At 40.1% G+C, this 20,162-nt stretch overlaps 2 protein-coding genes across 2 annotated transcripts; both read right to left on the bottom strand.

Moving 5' to 3' along the window:
- Nucleotides 1-10,553: 10,553 nt before the first annotated feature.
- Nucleotides 10,554-11,366, bottom strand: LOC120359342 (extensin-1-like). Its single transcript, XM_039456485.1, has 2 exons — nucleotides 11,330-11,366; nucleotides 10,554-11,264 (listed from the first exon to the last, which is right to left on the bottom strand). The coding sequence occupies exons 1-2, from the start codon at nucleotides 11,364-11,366 to the stop codon at nucleotides 10,603-10,605; spliced, it is 699 nt and encodes a 232-aa protein (XP_039312419.1). The 3' UTR covers nucleotides 10,554-10,602.
- Nucleotides 11,367-11,546: 180 nt separating this feature from the next.
- On the bottom strand, nucleotides 11,547-13,486 carry LOC120359343 (leiomodin-2-like). Its single transcript, XM_039456486.1, has 3 exons — nucleotides 12,999-13,486; nucleotides 12,243-12,405; nucleotides 11,547-11,562 (listed from the first exon to the last, which is right to left on the bottom strand). Exons 1-3 carry the CDS (start codon nucleotides 13,072-13,074, stop codon nucleotides 11,547-11,549), a joined length of 255 nt encoding a protein of 84 aa, XP_039312420.1. The 5' UTR covers nucleotides 13,075-13,486.
- Nucleotides 13,487-20,162: the final 6,676 nt, after the last annotated feature.

The raw sequence follows: 20,162 nt of genomic DNA on the forward strand, positions 1-20,162 counted from the left end.
ATACGATTTTACAATATTATAATCGAGGTCACAATATAAAATGTTTGAAATTTTATTTGTGAACATGAATTATTTCTCCAAATAGTTTCCTAAATTTTTAATATATATATTTTTAAACAAATTTAATTATTTCTTTTATTTTAGGTAATAAACAATGTTAATAATTAATTATTAATAATTAAAATAATTGACGTTTAAAATAAAAAGTAATTTAAATATAAAAAAAAAAGAATAGTACCGAGGCAGTACTCGAACGCATGATTTTTGGGTTGTGAGTCTAGTGCGTTCGTCGCGCGGCTAACGAAATGCTACGATTGAACCTTTAAATTTAAGGTAGATAACGTGCTCGCCTAATTTCAACCCTCACATTCTCGAAAACGGCGTATATATGGCTAATATTGGAGGCGTAATCTTATATTTTCCTAATCTACCACCACACCAAAGCTCATTAAAAAACTCGGTTGGCAGTTGGGGTATTCTACTTGTTAGCCGAAAAGCGGGCATAACAATATATATATATATATATATATATATATATATATATATATATATATATACGAGTACATATCAAAAAATGGCGACTTTTATATGGCAAAAAATAATTTATTGTCTAAAAATTGATTTCATTTGTCAATACCTTAACCATTATTTGAATCTCTTTATTAATTTGTAAAATGTTAATATTTTAGGTAACAACGGTTAATAATAAACATAATTGAAAAAATGTAATCATAATTTAAAAGTAGCACTTATAAAAGATGCATATTACATGTATCACGTTGTTACTAAAATGTGCTTGATTATAACATTTTCGTGAGATACAAATGTATAAGTTATTCCTAATCAATAATCTGGAAATAAATAAATCTCTGAATTGAAAGATACAGTTCTTCTTTATTTAATTTTGAAATACAATTTATTATAAATATAAGTGTAAATATTACTTAAAATACTATTTGAGGACTACTTTTCTATAATTACCACTTTGAATTGTATTAGCGAATAATGTTTTCTGACCATGTTTATTTTGACACTCGTTTTTAAATCAATTGCCAGAGCCGTTTTGCATAGACTGGTTAGTTGGAAGTGATTGCCACAGTCTTTTATGTGGGCTGGCTAGTTATAAGTGATTGCCAGAGTCTTTTATGTGGGCTGGCTAGTTGAAAGTGATTGCCAGAGTCTTTTATGTGGGCTGGCTATTTTTATTGTAATTGCAAAAAGTGTCAATTGTAACATGATCATTTTTCTGAGATATTTATATTATTATTATGAAATATTATGATTAGTGAGGTAATATTAAATAACAATGAAATAGAAAAGCAAGATAAACACAGAACTGTTCTATCTTTTCAGAGATTTATTTTTTTTTTTAAGATTATGGAAACTGTTTTACACAAAAAACCATACATTTTTACTGACAATGTAACTAACGCATTTATATCTTTTTACAGGCGTAGATTATTGAAAGCACTTGAGGCAGTCGGCACAAAAGTGGGTGACGATATCAATGCTGATGAATCTGTCGCGCGCGATTTCTCTAATTCCAAAGTGGAATTACAGACTGACGCGATGGATTCAGAGATCATAAATGATCACAGCTTGGATACGTCAATAAACAAAGGTATTTATAAAGAGGTCGACAATTGCGGAGATTACAAAACGCTTGTTATCGATGACATAGGTATTGTAGATGGAGATATGCATGATAATATACCTGAAGGTCGTCGCATTGTGGACCTGTCGTTTTTGTTTAAAGAGTTGCACAGAGTATTTGAAAATCATGCGCGAGGCATCGACTGCCAATTTAAAGATTGGAGAGTCGAAACGACTCATTGCCGTGGGTTACGTACGCAATTAATTTTCAAATGCAAAATGTGCCATTATACAGCTACCATCTGGTCAGAATCCACAGAACCAGAGGTATTAGATATTAACACAGCTGCTGTGGCTTCAACTATTACAGCAGGAATTGGCTATTCCACGCTGGAAGAGATATGCGCAGGCATGAATATTCATTGCATGTCTGAAGTAACTTACATAAAATATCGTGAAAAAGTACACGATAATTTCATGAAAACTGTCATGAATAATATGGAAATGGTAGGCAAGACTGAAAAACAGTTTGCCATAGACAGAAATGAAATTATTAATGGCCATCCGTACATAACTGTTGTAGCAGATGGTAGTTGGATGAAGAGATCGTACGGCAAAGGTTACGATTCACTTTCCGGTGTTGGTGCAATAATTGGTTACCGCACAAAGAAAGTTCTCTTCATTGGTATCCGCAATAAATATTGCGCGATATGCGATGTAGCAGAGCGAAACGGTTGTGAACCGAAAGCTCATAAATGCTACAAAAATTTTGGTCGCAATGCAAGTTCCACACGTATGGAAAGCGAGAGGGTTTCAAGTGCAGCATTGAACAGCATGGATTGATATACAGAACAGTTATCGCTGACGGTGACAGTAATGTATATCAATGTATTAGAGACAATGATCCATATCGCGAACAGCAGGTAATGGTAAAAAAAGTGGAATGCAAGAATCATTTGCATCGTAATTTGCGTAAAAAGTTAGAAAACGTAGCTGCAACGACTCAACCAAAAACGCAAAGAAAGCGTGGTTTTGTCGAAATAAGAAATGTAGTAAAAAATAACATTTTAAACATATGTAACGAGGTAATACAAGCAGTTTTTTTACGCAAAAATGAAGAGCAACCCGAACATGATAGGGCAAGGGAATTGCGATTCGATATCTTGAACATTCCCAGCCATGTGTTCGGTGAACATAAAAGATGTAAGGAACGTGGTCGTAACTGCAAAAATGACTGTAAAACAGAACAAAATCATGTTCCGTTTCTGAAATTGCACGGTCTCTATCCAAAAATAGAGGATGCAATTACATATCTGAGTGTTCATTCCGATAGCTTGCTAATAGATGTTAATAATAACGCTGCAGAAGCGTACTTTTCGAACGTTTGCAAAGTACTTGGCGGAAAGCGTATATTTTGTGGCGCACGCGATTCTTATAATGTTAGAATTGCTGCAGCAGTTGTACAATATAATACGCAGCAAGTTCACACAGAATTGCACCTAAGTATGAATAAAGCTGTTCCTCCTATTGTCGAGAACTTGGAAAAGCAACGGCAAGTAAAAATTGCAAGAACCAAAGAATCTCGAGAAATAAATGGAAGGAAAAGGAAATTTAAACGAGACTCAGGGACAGATCGTCATTATGGTCCGAAGTCAGAAAAACCAGATCTTCCAGATGATGTATTCGAACAATTTCGACAAAAACATTTAGAAAAGTTGTCGGAAGATGGAAAAAACTGGAAGCAAATAGAAATACAACAGAACAGAGTGAATCTGAGCTATGGTTAGCACTGAGACGTGAAAGATTGACAGCTTCAAATTTCGGAAACGTATGCAAATTGAGACCGACAACTTCTTGCGCAACGACGGTGAAGAATATTTTGTATCCTCCGTCTGTTGATACCGCAGCCATGAGATATGGTCGTGAACAAGAAAAAGTAGCGATAAAAGATTTAGCTGCCAAATTAAACAAAGATGTACAACCTTGCGGATTATTCATTGATTACGAAAATCCATGCCTTGCTGCTTCTCCTGACGGTCTTGTAGACGTAAATGGTCTAATAGAAATTAAATGCCCTCACACAGCTGAACATTTAACAGCGGAAGAAGCCGTAGAGACGGTACCTGCTTTGAAGGGCATATTTGATAAAAAGAATCCTCATGAAATAAATCGGAATCAACGATTTTATTTTCAGATTCAAGGTCAATTGAACATAACGCGGCGAGAATATTGTATTTTCGCTATATGGACACCGAAAAGCATAAAAATAACGCATGTGAGTAAAGACATCGCTTTTTGGAATAATAAGATGTTACCTATTGCGCTTTTATAATGAATGCATGCTTGCAGAAATTTTGGATAGTCGCCATAATAGACATATGCCTATAAGAAATCCAAATTATATTGTAGAAGCGCAAGAAACAGCATTTAAAAATAGAAATATTCGAGCAAAAAATGTTAGGCAAAACGCAATAGAAAAGATATTGAAATGTGACATTTGTCCTACAAAAGCATCTATAAATGCTGCCGCAGTTGCTCAAAATATGGAGCAAGATGATGATTGCATCATTGTTAATACAATGCAAAAGCAACGCCTATCTGACAAACAGGTAGCAAGTTTGAAAAAGTATCTGGATGAAGATATTCCTCCCATCTCGGATATAAAAAGAAATGTCTTGCCTATATATAGCAGATTAGACGATGCATGGTTAGCACAATTTTTACGCGTTGTAAGAGAAACATCTCAATACGAAACGCAAAATGTGCTATATATTGCTTACCCCGATTTGATTGAAGCGAGTAAAAGCGATAAAAGCTTACAAATAATCAGAGGAAATTGTAGCGATCATTGGCGATGTATATTTTTCGATGGTAACAAACTTTACGTGTATGACAGTTTACCTGGCTGTTCATACGATAAGTTGGTTGCTGACGAAAAAAATTATATACATTTTCGTTACCCAAAAATAAGCCAAAATGATATTGTATATGAAAAGGTACAATCTCAACCTGATGGCACAAGTTGTAGAATTTATGCTGCTGCTTTCGCCACAACTGTAGCCTTAGGAGGCAATCCTTCGAATCAAAAATATTCCAAGGACGTAAAATGTATGAGACAACATTTTGTCAAAATTATAGAGAATAATAAATTAATGCCTTTTCCCAAGTAATAAATTTGTCTCATTGTATTCACAAAAAAAAATTATGAAAATCGGAAAGTATCTTTTGCCAGAGGCTTTTATTGTGAGCTGGTATAGAGAAGACACTTTCAAAGATATACTTGTAGTTCAGTTAAAAAGAAATATCCGTGCCGTTTACCGTAGGCTGGCTATAAAAAGGTATTGATAAATTCGAATATCGGAGAGACGAAGAAAGATATTGATTGCGTCTCACGAGAATGGGCGCTGGAGGGGCCCATTCTAATATTGTACAAAAATAAAAACATTAAAAAATGCTCTTCTATTATTAATTAAATACAAATTCAGTTAAAAGTTATAGAACATTTAATATCCTATAACTTTTATCCGAAACATTTTTTTGTAGAAACTTATATTTTTCGAGATAGATTTAGCCGAGATGCTAAGTGGTTGCGTCTCACGAGAATGGCCGCTGGAGGGATCCATTCTAATTTTGTAAAAAAAATAAAAACATTTAAAAAAGCTCTTCTATTATTCTTCTATTAAATAAAAATTGAACACAAAAGATATGTAAAAATTTTAACACTTATTTTGACGTTCTTAAAACACTCATTGTAAATTTTAATGGTAAATATATCTTTGTTGTTCTTGAGCAATTTTAATTCAATTGATAATAGAAGAGCATTTTTAAAGGGTTTAGCATGTGAAAATTGCACTTGATTCGTTTTAAAATTAATTTAAATAGAATTACGATTCAAAATAATTGATGAAAATTATGTCATCACGGCAATATAGCTTCAATTCATGGGACTGTTACTTTATGTCGAGACATAATTTTAATTAATTAATGAAACTCGTAAATCTCTTTATACAATTACTTTTTAAAATAATCTGTATTAAAAAATAATTTTAATTCGCTAAATTTATAGAAATCTTAACATTATCTGGCAAGCCAGTTTACTTTGTAATTAGCGTAAAACAATACTCTGAAAGTGAACCCCGATGAACATCAGATTCTAATTTTTCTTAAATTTCTTACTACAGTTTTCTTTCTTTCTCACTACAATCATTTGTAACGTCGAAATATGAAGAAGTCTGTCACTTCTCAGAGTATTATTTTACGCCAATTACAGAGTAAAGTAGCTTATCATACATAATGTTAATATTTCTATAAATTAATCGAATTGAAATTATTTTCTAATACAGATTATTTTAAAAAGTAAGTGTGTAAAGAGATTTACGAGTTCTATTAATTAATGAAAATTATGTCTCGACATAAAATAACAGTCGTATGAATTAAAGCTATATTGCCGTGATGACATAATTGTAATAAATTATTAAAAATCGTAATTCTATTTACATTATTTTTCAAACAAATTTTCGTATCCAAATAATTTTAATTTTTAATTGCATAAAGAAATTTCTTTATGTAATTAAAAATTGAAACAACGCCCAACCAAATAATATACCGCTCGCATAGCGCAGGCAGAAGACACCAAATTTGCCCATGTATTCACGTCGTAAAATGCTTTCTCTCTTGATTCAGCGTCAATCGAGGAGGATGCACGACCGTAGCGACTCCCATCACTTTCTGGCCGCTCCGCGATCTCCGTCGCGCTGTCTCGAGACACGTACGTGTGCGGCTTCGCGTGTGTGCGGCAGCCGAGCGCCAGCGCCGAGGTACATCATTTCTGCCGAAGCGTACGACATCGGAGTTAGGCACGGGTTCCCCCGCGGCCGCGCGCCCGCTGGGCCAACAAACACGTCTCTTCCTCGCAGAATTGTCGCGCTCGCGGAATCGTCCCGTGCGCGTGTCAAAAATTAGCACCGCTCATGTATTGCGCTTGTGACAACGTACACAAACGATATCTCCGATTTATTAATAATAATAAAAATTATAATTATGTATAAGAATTTTGCGAGCACCGGGAGGTTCTTAAATTTTTATAATTTGCATAACATTACTCTTGTACATATCTATATTTCTTATCTTATAAATATTTTTTAAAAGTATGTCAACTTTGAAAAAGATATATTAAAAAGAACTCATCAAAGTCGATAGAAATAAAAACTATGTATAAATAAGTTTCGTTTGGCAATAAATATAATAAAGCTTATATCTTTTCAGGCTTGTGTGCCTAAAAAGATATCAGCTTTATTATATTTATTGCCAAAAGAAACTCATTTATACATAGTTTTTATTTCTATCGACTTTGATGAGTAAATATTTTTATTTTATGAATAAATATTTTCAATACAGATACATTATTATTATTATTATTACACATGTGTATAACCGACTATTCAAGCATTATTGAGAAAATGAAAATATACTTTCAGCAGTTATAGTATTATTACGGAAGAAGAATTGTAAACGGACCTCTCTGGCTGGATGTTCATGATTCTTGACTGTTATGCTGAAGGTTTAAAGTTCGATTCCTCGGGACAAGATTGTTTTTTTTGTAAAGTGTAGTATTTAAAAAAAATCAATAAATTCAAACATGCTTCTCTACAATTATATAAACTTGAATTTGGACACAAAAAATATGTCACAATTTTAATACCTTTTTTTGACGTTCCTCATTGTAAATTTTCATGGCGACTATATCTTTTGTATTCTTGAGAAAATTGAATTGAATTGATAATAAAAGAGCATTTATAAACTTACAAATATTTTTTAAAAATTGTTATATATTGTCACGTACTTTTCCGACGCCGGAGAGCAACGGCGTAATACGCGATCAAACAAGGTAGCGGAGACGCTACACGAAGCGCGCGCGAGAGCGACGAGAATACCGATAGCTATATTCCAACCAAATCGCGAAATTGGGCGCCAGACGCAATTACACCGGTCGCGTCGCCGGGTTCATTCCACGCTAAACGCCAATTCGTATCACGCGCTACCTCGTCACACAAAACGCGAAATCGTCGCTCGCACGCGGCCAGCTAGCTCCTCTAACCGGTAGAGGGGCGGGGTAGCGGAGACAGGGACGAAGCGGCTCTCTTACTGGAGGAGACGGGTAGGCGAGAAACTAAATAACGTCAGGCCGAGGTAACAGACAGAGATCACATATATTGCAGATAATAGAAACAGCATACAATGAAATAAGAGAAAAAAAAGAAAAGCGGTTAACGTACGAAAGAAAGACACAGCGATAAGGCATTGACCAAAGGAATTAATAATCCAGACGCGGGAATTATTTCAACTCAGACCATAATTACGCTACACGCGCCGATCACGACGACTGGTCCCGCGCAAAGCGCGGCAGCCAATCACGCGCGCTCTGACCGGCGCGGCAAGAACACGAATGCAGAGCCTCCGCTAAGGCGAGCAACGCAATTCTGAGACGGAAGTGCGTACAGTAAAAGATTCGCGCCGACGACAACGCAGTCGCCGGAACCGCATTACAAAATTAATAGACCACGCGCGATACACCAAGTCACCGATATCTCGGACGGCCGTATGATCACGGCCGTAACACGACTCACGCACGTGCGCGAGGGCTTTGCGGCTTCCCGAGAAGCCGGTCGTTCGCGAGCTTCTACGGCGGGACGGCTCAAACACACGCGGCAGCCGACAGCTGGGTGCCTCGACGAGGTCTCGGGCTTGAGGTGGAGAGCCAGCCAAACACTAAGAAGCAAGGTGCGTTCAATCTCCACGCGGCGGACGCACTCGCACACTAACCTAATGGCTCCACCTCAGAACGCGAGCCGGTCGACACCGACAGCTCGTGGCTTTACACAATTGTTAGAGGGTCACCTCGACGCCAACTCTGCTCCTCCTCCTGGTTCCTCAGGTCCTCGGGGATCCTCTAGTGGACGCGCTCGACAGGCCGGACACTCTCGCCGATATCGGTCCTTCCGATAGCCACCGACAATAACAGACCGATAGCTCGCACTCGCTCGCTCGCTCACGCAACGTGTACGCCGAACGCCGGGTCGCACGCAAAAGCCGAGAGGATCGCGTTCGATGCGCGATCGATGAGCGCTACCACTCCCACAGGGTGCGCGATATCCTTGCGCCTAGTGGCGCGGCCTATCAGCGGCCGCCCTTATCTAGCCGTGACGTCACGGCAGCGCAGTGTCGGGTCTCCGCAGGTGTCGTGCGGTCCCCGTCGGCATCCTACATCCTCGTCGTTCTTGTCGTCCTCGCGGACGACAGCAGCAGAATTTCTCCAGCGGCGACTCTTCGCCGCTACCCTCCTCGATGGACAGCCGGCATTCGACGGCCCTCGTCCTGGCCGTTCGTCCGCCCCAGCCTGTCCATCAGCTGTGCTCTTCGCGAGCCTCCTTTGCGTGGCGCTTATCTGTCGCTACGTCGGGTCTCGTCCTCCTCTCCGTCGGCGTTTTCTTGTGCGCCGACCCCGGGACGATCGCCCTCGTCCTTTCCTGTCGCGGTCCGTCTCCCTCGCCGCTGCTGGTCCTTCGGCGGCGTTTGTCGAGGTGCCCGCGGTTACATGTAATAAGCCGCGAATGAATAAATAAAATAACACGCAACGCAGTCCCGCCGGAGATTTCGTTCTCTCGCTGAGCGCCCGGCCCGGTCGTACGCGCCTCCTCGTGCCACGCTTAGGCGGAGGACGAAGCGGCGAGGCAGATAAAACTGCCACGTCACAATATATAAGTTGTAAAAATAATTTTTATGTATAGTAATTTGACACAATTGTGTCAAAATGACATTAAAATGATTAACGTAATTGATTGAAAAGTGACTTTTAATGATCATTATGTAGTCACTTTGACATCATTTTGATGTCGTGATGACTCCTTGTTCTGCTTGGGTAGTCAACGTTTTTCCACGCATGCTATGCAGCTAACTAGTAATTCTTCTTCCGTAATGTTACTATAGGTGCTAGAAATATTTTATTATTTTCTGTAGAATGTCTAAATAGCCAGTTCTATGGTTTTGCTGTATGTAGTACATTTATGAATGAATACTACATAATCATTAAATTTTTGATCAAGGATCGTCGAGTTCCCGCAATATTGCAAAATTTTTGTTCCATCGCCAACAAAAACGAGAATATTTTTTAGTAGAAAAACCCTAATAGGATGTAACAAAGCGCCTAGAACGGCACGCTAACTATCGTAGACCAATACACGTGTACTCGATCGACATCAGTAACGGCGAGGACACCGCAGTTGTCATAAGTCTACGTCAGATCATGCTTTCTCTCTCGACCCAGTGTCAAGTAAGAAAGATGCGTGAGGAGCTCTACTGTCTTTTTCTTTCTCAAGCAGTTTATTCTTCTCGACCTATCCTCTTCTGTCTCGAGCGTTTTTGATTTCTCTCGTTACAAGCCGGCAACACTGCACAAGCCGGCAACACTGCACAAGCCGGCAACACTGCACAGCTTAGCGAAACGATTTCAGATTTTCGTGTCGCGGATCAGAATTGCAACGCGCGCGCGCACGCGTATTATTCTATATACGTTTTTTACTTACACACACACACACACACACACACACACACACACACACACACACACACACACACACACACACACACACTCACACACACACACACACTCACACACACACACACACACACACACACACACACACACACACACACACACACACACACTCACACACTCACACACTCACTCACTCACTCACTCACACACACACACACACACACACACACACACACACACACACACATACATACATACATATATATATATATATATATATATATATATATATATATATATATATGTATGTATGTATGTATAATTAAATGAATTAATTACATGTACTTTTGTTCCAATGTACTTTTAATATAGAAAAAGGTTGAAAAATTGATGAATTGGTTTTCTGTACGTTAAGATAATTTTTATTTATAAAAATACAAAAAAATTGCTACAATTTATGTCTGGGTCGGCGGCGGCGGGTTGTACACCTGAGTCGGCGGCGGCGGATTGTACGCCTGGGTCGGCAGAGGAGGGGTGTACGCCTGTGTCGGCAACGGCGGATTGTACGTCTGGGTCGGCAGAGGAGGGGTGTACCCTAGGGTCGACGGCGGCGGGTTATACACCTGGGTCGGCGGTGGCGGGTTGTACGCCTGGGGCGGAGGCGGCGGATTGTACGCCAGGGTCGACGGCGGCGGGTTATACACCTGGGTCGGCGGTGGCGGGTTGTACGCCTGGGTCGGAGGCGGCGGATTGTACGCCTGGGTTGGCGGCGGCGGGTTGTACACCTGGGCCGGCGGCGGCGGGTTGTACGCCTGAGTGTGCGGCGGTGGATTGTACGCCTGAGTCGGCGGCGGCGGATAGTACGCCTGAGTCGGCGGCGGCGGATGGTACGCCTGAGTCGGCGGCGGCGGATGGTACGCCTGAGTCGGCGGCGGCGGATGGTACGCCTGAGTCGGCGTCGGCGGATAGTACACCTGGGTGGGCGGCGGCGGCGGCGGCGGCGGATAGTATACCTGGGTGGGCGGCGGCGGATTGGACGCCTCAGTAAAAGGCGGATGATTTTTTATTGGTGGCGCGTCTACAGATCCTCCACCATATCCTGCACCACCAATATATCCTGCAAAAAACGTTGAAAACATTTTAAAGTTTCCGTTTTTTTTTTTTTAGGTTGCATATACTGACCTTCTTTTTTCGCCTGTTGCAACGCGGGCCGAAACATGTTCTTCATTTGCTGCAAAAAGAAACATTAGTATGTGTATATGCGCGCACACACGCACCCACGCACACATACATACATATACACTGTTTCGTTACTATCATACGCGCAAGCGCGCATGTGTGTACGATTGTAGCAAAGCAGTCATATATATATATATATATATAGGCAACTCCATTGACTTTAGGACAAGAATTTTCTGGATATATAACACAAATTGAAAATTCTATTACACGAATTGCTAAGTCGTGTAATTGCTGCTAATAATATCATAAATGCAATTTTTATGATTTTTTCTACTGTAATATTTTCTATATTGCTAAAATTAAAATGTTCTGTACTATTTATAATATTAATGATCAGCCTTATTAATTTATATCGCCATATTTAATGTATCTCCTAACGTCTATTTAGATCCCAAATGCTTTTTTTTATTCATGGATAGGTAAGGCTTCAATTATTTCTGTTAGTAATTTAGCTGAGCAAGATCTAGGATTAATTATTTATTAAATCAATTACTTAGCAGCAATTACACGACTTAGCAAGTCGTGTAATAAAATTTCTCTCTCCCCCCTCCAACCCTCTGTCTGTCTGTCTGTCTATCTATCTCCCTTTGTGTGCGTAGGCATGTGTCTAATTTTTTATATTTATATTGTATTACCTTGTGCGTTATTACTGGCGGTGGCGGTGCTCGTGATCGGCGCCCGGTGTCTCATATTTTGCGAGTATCCCATGAGACACGGTGTCGGCATACGTTGGCCGCTCATGGGATACTCGTTTGACAAAATATATCTTGGAAGACTACGTTCCGCCGATAGTAGCAGTGGTGGCGATGATGACGGCGGCGGCGGCGGCGGCGGCGGCGGCGATGATGACGGCGGCGGCGGCGGTGGCGGCGATGGCGATGCAGGCGGTAGTGGCGGAGGCGGTAGTGGTGGTGACGGTGGCGGTGGCTGTGGCGAAACATGTTTTTTTTTTGTATCACCACAGCCAGCGCATTCAGACCTCGAAACTAATCGTGAAATGACGCCTTCACTTTTTGCTGAAATACAAACACAAACATTAAAAATTAGAAAAAGATAAAAAAAGATTTATTTATAACTCGACTTCTGAGAGGATTCCTTCTTCAAAATTTTACTGGTAACTCTAATGTTATTCCAAAGGTGTGTGCAAATTTTTAAAAAAAGGACTCTCTTAGAAGCCGAAATACAAATTATTGAAGTCGACAATTTTCAATTCATAGTCCAGTTGTATTCGAGCGAGTCGATCAGCGAGAAGATACCACGAGGCGAATGTCGCGGATGATGAGAGATTTAACACGCCTCGCCATTTCTTCTCGATAGCTTTTTGTCTCGCTCGTGTACAACTCGGGCACAGGCACAAGGCTCAAATAAATTTTTTTTTTTTTATTGTACAGTCGTGGTTAGAGTTGCAACACTTTTTCTTCGATGGATTTTGGAATGTAGACTTGTTCATCGAGCGGCAAACGTAATTTGTTCTTACGTGCAGATTTAACAAATTACGTTCGCCGCTCGATGAGCAAGTCTGCATTCCAAAAACCATCGAACAAAAAGTGTTGCAACTCTAATGACCGCGACTGTGCACTACTATATATGTAGGGTAAGGTCTACTTACATTTCCTCGTCGTCATTGTCGTCTTCGTACGAAGTGTGCCCTCTCTTATGGCCTCTTTTGATTTCCCTTTCTGCATTTTCTTCTTCAGCTCTCTCTCTCTCTCTCTCTCTCTCTCTCTCTCTCTCACTATCACTTTCCCCTTTCACTTTCTCTCTCTTTCACTCTTCCTTTTTTAATCTCATTTTTATCAAATCACACTCGTAAAACGGTTCACCACAAAACGTGGCACGTGGCGGCACGCGAATGCAAGTGTGACTGCCACGCTCTACCTTATCCCCACCACTGCGCAAGTAATGCGCAATCTCCTAGGCCCGGCGAGATTCACGCTTACGTATTGGCGCCCTTTAGGTGAACCATTTCAAAAACTTGCAGCCTCTGAAGTCTTGTTTGTCATACTTGTAATTATTCTTATGTAATTTTTACAAACATTACATACAATTTTAGTAAACAATTATCAATTATTGTACCCTAACAAATGTGAAGCATTATTCATGTAGACGGCCGAGAATAAACCTTTGCCCAATATCTAGGAAACACTTTTGTGTCGCCTGCATCAGGATGTACGTTCCAAAGTGTGCACTTGCAAATACACTCGCAGAGACAGTATTATGATGCACCCATTTTCATTATAAAAATGTTAATAAATTTTATTCTAGTATTAATTACATTTATGACATAAAAGAGTAGTCTTTTCTTGCATTAATAAAAAATAGTAAGTCTGAAAATAAAGATTTTTAATTTGTAAGCTTTAAAATTTTTTATTTTTTGTTTCTTTAGTTTATAATTTTCAGCATTCATTTTTACAAGTTTTTAGTAATATTTTTACAAAAGGAGATTTTTATGCAAGAAATGTTTTTTTAGACTCCAATCTTACTTGAAATTATTATTCTTTTTTTTTTGCTAATCTTGTCGGTGTGATTATGAGCTTTATAATAAGCTTTGATCTACGAGAACGCTTCAAAGCTATACTAATATGAAGTAATACTTATATAATTTTACATAAAAAATCAGAAATATTTAATTTTACATACTTCTACTTTAATATACGTGAAAAAGAAAATGTAAATGACTTTACTATGCTTACATCATAAACTGTATTAAAAAAAAAATTATAACGTTTTTATTAATGCAAAAGGGGGAATCGCAGTTACACTGCGATACCCTCGGGGGGCCCAAGCCCGAGGGCGGATTGTAACATCTCAGCCGGCAGCGGATAGTACACCTGAGTTAGGCCGGCACGGCGGAACAGGAATTACATCCTGGAAAAAAAGGCCTATCTATCGTGGCCTATGCGGAAGACGACAGTAACGGCGGCGGCGGCTGGGATCGAACCCTGGCCCACGGCGTGACAGTCCGACGGGCTAACCGCTACACCACTGCGTCTTGCCGCTGGTCTTGTCTTCAATTTGGTTATTTCTGTTACACAAGCAGCTTCATACGAAATTCTATTTCTCAGTTTTTCATTCTTACACAAGTTTATGTTTCTGTATGTAAATGACGCTTCATAATGACAATATCTAACATATTGATTGTAACATTTTTTAATTTCTTTCTTTCAAACATAAATAGATAGACAACTTTACGCGTCTTCGGTAACGTTTCAGAAAAAATAAAAATTATTCCCCAAAATAATTTTTCACGTATGGCACACGCAAAATATAATAGCCACATTTGTTCAATATACACATATATGAATATACAAATACATATATATATATTGTCACGCACTTTTCGGACGCCGGAGAGCAACGGCGAAGTACGCGATCAAACAAGGTAGCGGAGACGCTACACGAAGCGCGCGCGAGAGCGACGAGAATACCGACAGCTAGATTCCAACCAAATCGCGAAATTGGGCGCCAGACGCGATTACGCCGGTCGCGTCGCCGGGTTCACTTTTCCACGCTAAACGCCAATTCGTATCACGCGATAACTCGTCACACAAAAGCGGAATCGTCGCTCGCACGCGGCCAGCTAGCTCCTCTAACCGGTAGAGGGGCGGGGTAGCGGAGACAGGGACGAAGCGGCTCTCTTACTGGAGGAGACGGGTAGGCGAGAAATTAAGCAAAGTCAGGCCGATATAACAGAGAGAGAACACATGTATTGCAGTGAATAATAGCGATGGTATACAATCAAATAAGAAAAAAAAGCGGTTAGCGTAGTAAAGAAAAACAACGAGATAAGGAGTAGACAACAGAAATTAGTAAGCCGGACGCGGGAATTATTTCGACTCCGACCATAATTACGCTACACGCGCCGATCACGACGACTGGTCCTGCGTGAAGCGCGGCAGCCAATCACGCGCGCTCTGACCGGCGCGGCAAGAACGCGAACGCGGAGCCTCCGCTAAAGCGAGCCCCGTAATTCCAAGACGAAAGCGCGTACAATAAGATTCGCGCCGGCGACAACGCAGTCGCCGGAACCGCGCTACAAAATTAATATAACACGCACGCTGTAACAACGCACCGATAGCCCGAGCGGCCGTGCGATCACGGCCGAGACACGACTCGCGCACGTGCGCGAGGGCTTTGCGGCTTCCCGGGAAGCCGGTCGTCCGCGAGCTTCTACGGCGGGACAGTCAACGTACCCGCGGCAGCCGACAGCTGGGTGCCTCGACAAGGTCTCACGCTTGAGGTGGAGAGCCGACCAAACACTAAAAAGCAAGGTGCGTTCAATCGCCACGCGGCGGACGCACTCGCACACGAACCTAAGGGCTCCACCTCAGAACGCGAGCCGGTCGACATCGACAGCTCGTGGCTTTACACGAAGGTTAGAGGGTCACCTCGACTTCCGCACGGTCCTCCTTCGGGTCCTCGGGTGTCCTCCCCTCGCTCCGACGAAGCTCGCCAAGGCCGGGCACTCCTTCCGATAGCGGACAGGCCGATAGCTGACCGATATCTCGCACTCGCTCGCTCGTTTCCACACACGCACGCAGTCGAACGGGTCGCACGCAAAAGCCGAGAGGATCGCGCTCGATGCGCGATCGATGAGCGCTACCCCTCCCACAGGGTGCGCGATATCCTTGCGCCTAGCGGCGCGGCCTATCAGCGGCCGCCCTTATCTAGCCGTGACGTCACGGCAGCGCAGTGTCGGGTCTCCGCAGGTGTCGTGCGGTCCCCGTCGGCATCCGACATCCTCGTCGCTCTCGTCGTCCCTGCGGACGACAGCAGCAGAATCTTCCCAGCGACGACTCTTCGCCGCTACACTCCTTGATGGACAGCCGGCATTCGACGGCCCTCGTCCTGGCCATTCGTCCGCCCTGGCCTGTCCCTCGGCTGCGCCAATCGCGAGCCTCTTTGGCGCGGCGCATATTGGTCACCACGTCGAGTCTCGTCCTTCTCTCCGCCGTCGGTTTTCCGTGCGCCGGCCCTGGACGATCGCCTTCTCCTTGTCCTGCCGCTGCCCATCCTCCTCGCTGCCGCGGGTCCTTAGGCGACGTTTGTCGAGGTGCCCGCGGATACATGAAATAAGCCGCAAATAAATAAAGGAAATCAATACGCGCCGCAGTCCCGCCGGAGATTTCGCTCTTTCGCTGAGTGCCCGACCCGGTCTTACGCGCCTCCTTGCGCTATGCTCAGGCGGAGGACGAAGTGGCGAGGCAGATAAAACTGCCACGTCACAATATATATGGGGCATTCTCCGTCAAAAAGGCCACCCCTGCTGCCCATTTCAATTTTTGAGATAAAATGTTCGAAAAGGGCTTAAAATTTTCGTTGAAATGTCTATTTTTCGATGCCGTTTGGCGTTTTGGAAAATTCAAAATGGCGGACCTAATATCACGGCTAGAATGAAAAAAGCCTTTGAAAAATACATAATAACGTGAATAAATGTGCAAGATATGACGTAGCAGAGGTCTAATCCTTATGTGTAAGTGTGTGAGTGTGTGTGTGTGGGGGGGAGGTGGGGGGAGGGGGGATACGCGCGCTCATACGCGTGCGTGTATAAATGAATCACGTAAAAATCCTTGTTCAACATGGTCTGGCTATCAAGACATTTGCATACAAAATTTTGAATCATTTCATTATCCTTGTCCTGAAAAAGTACGTCACAAAAAACCTACGGTACAGAAAATATTGTTCTTTAAAAAACATTTTCTCCACAGAATAATAGTAAGATTACTTAAAATTACTTTGAAACTTATATTATTCCTCATAACATTTTTTACAATTGCAAATGTTGGCAACAGATTAGTTAGTAGAAAAACCGCAAACAGAAAACATACTTTGCTATAGTCAATTATGGTAGCACACTTTTGTTAATATGCAATAATCTTGGTAAAATATATGACAGAGTGGTTAACAGTAAGCAAATGTCGAACATATTGATGACAGACTGTTAACAAACGCCAAGCAGTTTTTTTATTGCAAATAGTGTTAGCAAACATCACGTAAAAATGCAGCAGCATCTGTTGATCAAAATACATAAGATTGACAGTCGATAGCGAACAGGTAAATCAAATATATTGACGACATATTCACTGCATGAACCCAAAAGATCTATCTTTAAAGTCGTACACCTGCGAGTAGTACGCGGTATCGCCGCTAGATGGATGTGGCAGTGCTTATATCTCATACATAAAAAACTACACATATGGAATAAAAGGCACAGCAATATTTTTTCATTTTTCAAATTTTCTCGTCTTGTTTTGGATTAGAGAACCTCATCACAAGACATTTATTAGTCACAGAATTTATTGAGTTAATTAATTATAGTTTGCAATTCAGTCAATCAATAAGTTTTTTTATGTTAAATAGAATATTCAACTCACGTTTTTGTCTCTTCTTTATCGACTTTTACTTTTTCTACAATTATTTCAATTATCTCTTACCTGTACCACATCCAAAATAAAAAATGTCGGCTAAATCTCGTACAGATAGATGTATGAATCCATTCAAGAAACTTGGTGAAAAAGGACATTGTGGTAAAGATTTACGAGTGATACCAAAATTCATTCGGGACAAATTTCCTGAGATACCGACTAATTCTAAAATTTGTTGTGCATGTAGGAAAAAAAGTAGGACTGAATATGTTGATATGTCTTTAGATGAATCTAATGATTGTGTCACAAATATGGAATGTGATGGAAGCTCATTAACAATGGATATTGATAACTCAGAGATTTCTTATAATGAAGATAACATTCGATCACCTAGAGAAATTGAACTGGAAGAAATGCTTGATGGTCTTAAACAAAAATTTTCCACCTTGAAACACAATGATCCTTTAAGGGTGCGAATTCTCACTATAGCTCCGTCGTCTTGGAGTGTGAGAAAAATAGTAAAAGAATTTGGTGCATCACGATATTTAGCAAAAAAATCTAAGGAATTGAAATTCAACCATGGCGTATTAGCTGATACTACTAAAAGAGTTGGGAAAGTTTTACCACAAACTACTGTTGAAAAAGTAATTGAGTTTTATAATAGTGATATAAACAGCAGGATAATGCCTGGAATGAAGAATGCCATTTCCTTAATAAACGGATAATAATGCAAAAACGTTTTTTACTATTAAATTTAAAAGAACTGCATGCCTTATTTAAAGAATCCAACCCAAAATATGATGTTAGCTTTAGTACATTTGCTAAACTTAGACCTAGAAATTGCATACTCCCTGGGGCTTCTGGAACACATTCCGTTTGTGTTTGCACAATCCATGAAAATGTCAAGTTAATGATTGATGCAATTGATGTACGGAAACTAACAGAAAATATAGACAAGCCACTTTCCAATTATAAAGATTGTTTGAATGAAATTATATGTAAGGAATCGAATCCTGATTGCTATCTTGATAAATGTGATCAATGCCCAGGTACTACCGAGCTTTCTACAAAGCTTTCTAAATTATTGGACGATTCATGCATTTCCCATGTTCAATGTTCTTTATGGACCGGAACAGATCGATCAACTCTATTAACGCAACAGTTAAAAGTTGATGAGTTCATAAACGAGTTATGCAACAAATTACAAATTCTGAAATCTCATTCATTTATCGCCAAACAACAAATGCTTTTCATTTCAGAAAAAAAGAGAATCTTTGTGAAGATGAAGTAATTGTCATGTTTGATTTTTCTGAAAACTATTCATATGTTTGTCAAAATGCCTCACAAGCATTTCACTTCAACAATGATCAGTGTACTGTGTTTCCTGTTATTTACTATTATAAAGAAAATTCTGAATGGAAGCACAAGAGTAATGTATTTTTATTAGAGAGTTTGAAACACGATACCGCTGCCGTTTACACTGTACAAACATTATTAATTCCAGAGATTTTAAAAAATGTCAAAAATCTTAAGATTATTATACATGACGGATGGGGCGAAACAGCATTTTAAAAATAAATTTCAGATTGCTAACTTACAAGGAACGTTTGGCAACCCGAAAATTCAAAAAATTCTGAAATTTGGTGTACACATAGAGGAGTTCATCCGTAACACAAAAATATTTTTTGTTGGTGCCCAATTTCAGTTTAAGGGGGTGAAACATCCCTTTGAAAAAAATCGGATTTTTTCTTTCCAAGCAAATATCGTCGAAACTATAAGAGATAGAGAAAAATGTTCTGAATAAAAGTTGAATGGCTGCAAGAGTACTTTATAACAGTGATAAAGAAAATTTTTTTTTTATTTTTTTTAATACTTTCCCCCAACACCTACCTATTTTTTTTCAAAATTTTTATTTTTTTTTATAAGCAAAATAAAGCTTATTTTATTACGAATTCAACGGTATATGACAAAGCTATGTTGCAACATTTCCATTTTTCTTAAATAATTAAAAACCACTCCATAATGCATGGTACGCGCACCCGTCCGTGCACTATGAAAGTGTTCCCCTTCGATTTTGACGAGTCTTTAATACGTTGTCGTACAGATCAAAATAAGGGACACGTATTTTTTTATACGTGCCCACTCTCACTTTTAGGGGTGAAACACCCCTTTGAAAAAATCGGTTTTGTTTTTTCGAAGCGTGTATCGTCGAAACTGTAAGAGATAGAGAAAAATGTTCTGAATAAAAGTTGAATGGTTCGAAGAGTACTTTACAACAATAATTTAAAATAATTTTTTTTTGTTTTTGTGAGATATTTAATTATTATTAACATACATTTCACATAGCTTTCAATTATTTGAGCACGACAATATTACATGTATACTCACGATGACATAAAAGATGAAAC

Source organism: Solenopsis invicta, chromosome 13 (genome assembly GCF_016802725.1).
Source record: "Solenopsis invicta isolate M01_SB chromosome 13, UNIL_Sinv_3.0, whole genome shotgun sequence".
NCBI classification, from domain to species: Eukaryota; Metazoa; Arthropoda; class Insecta; order Hymenoptera; family Formicidae; genus Solenopsis; species Solenopsis invicta.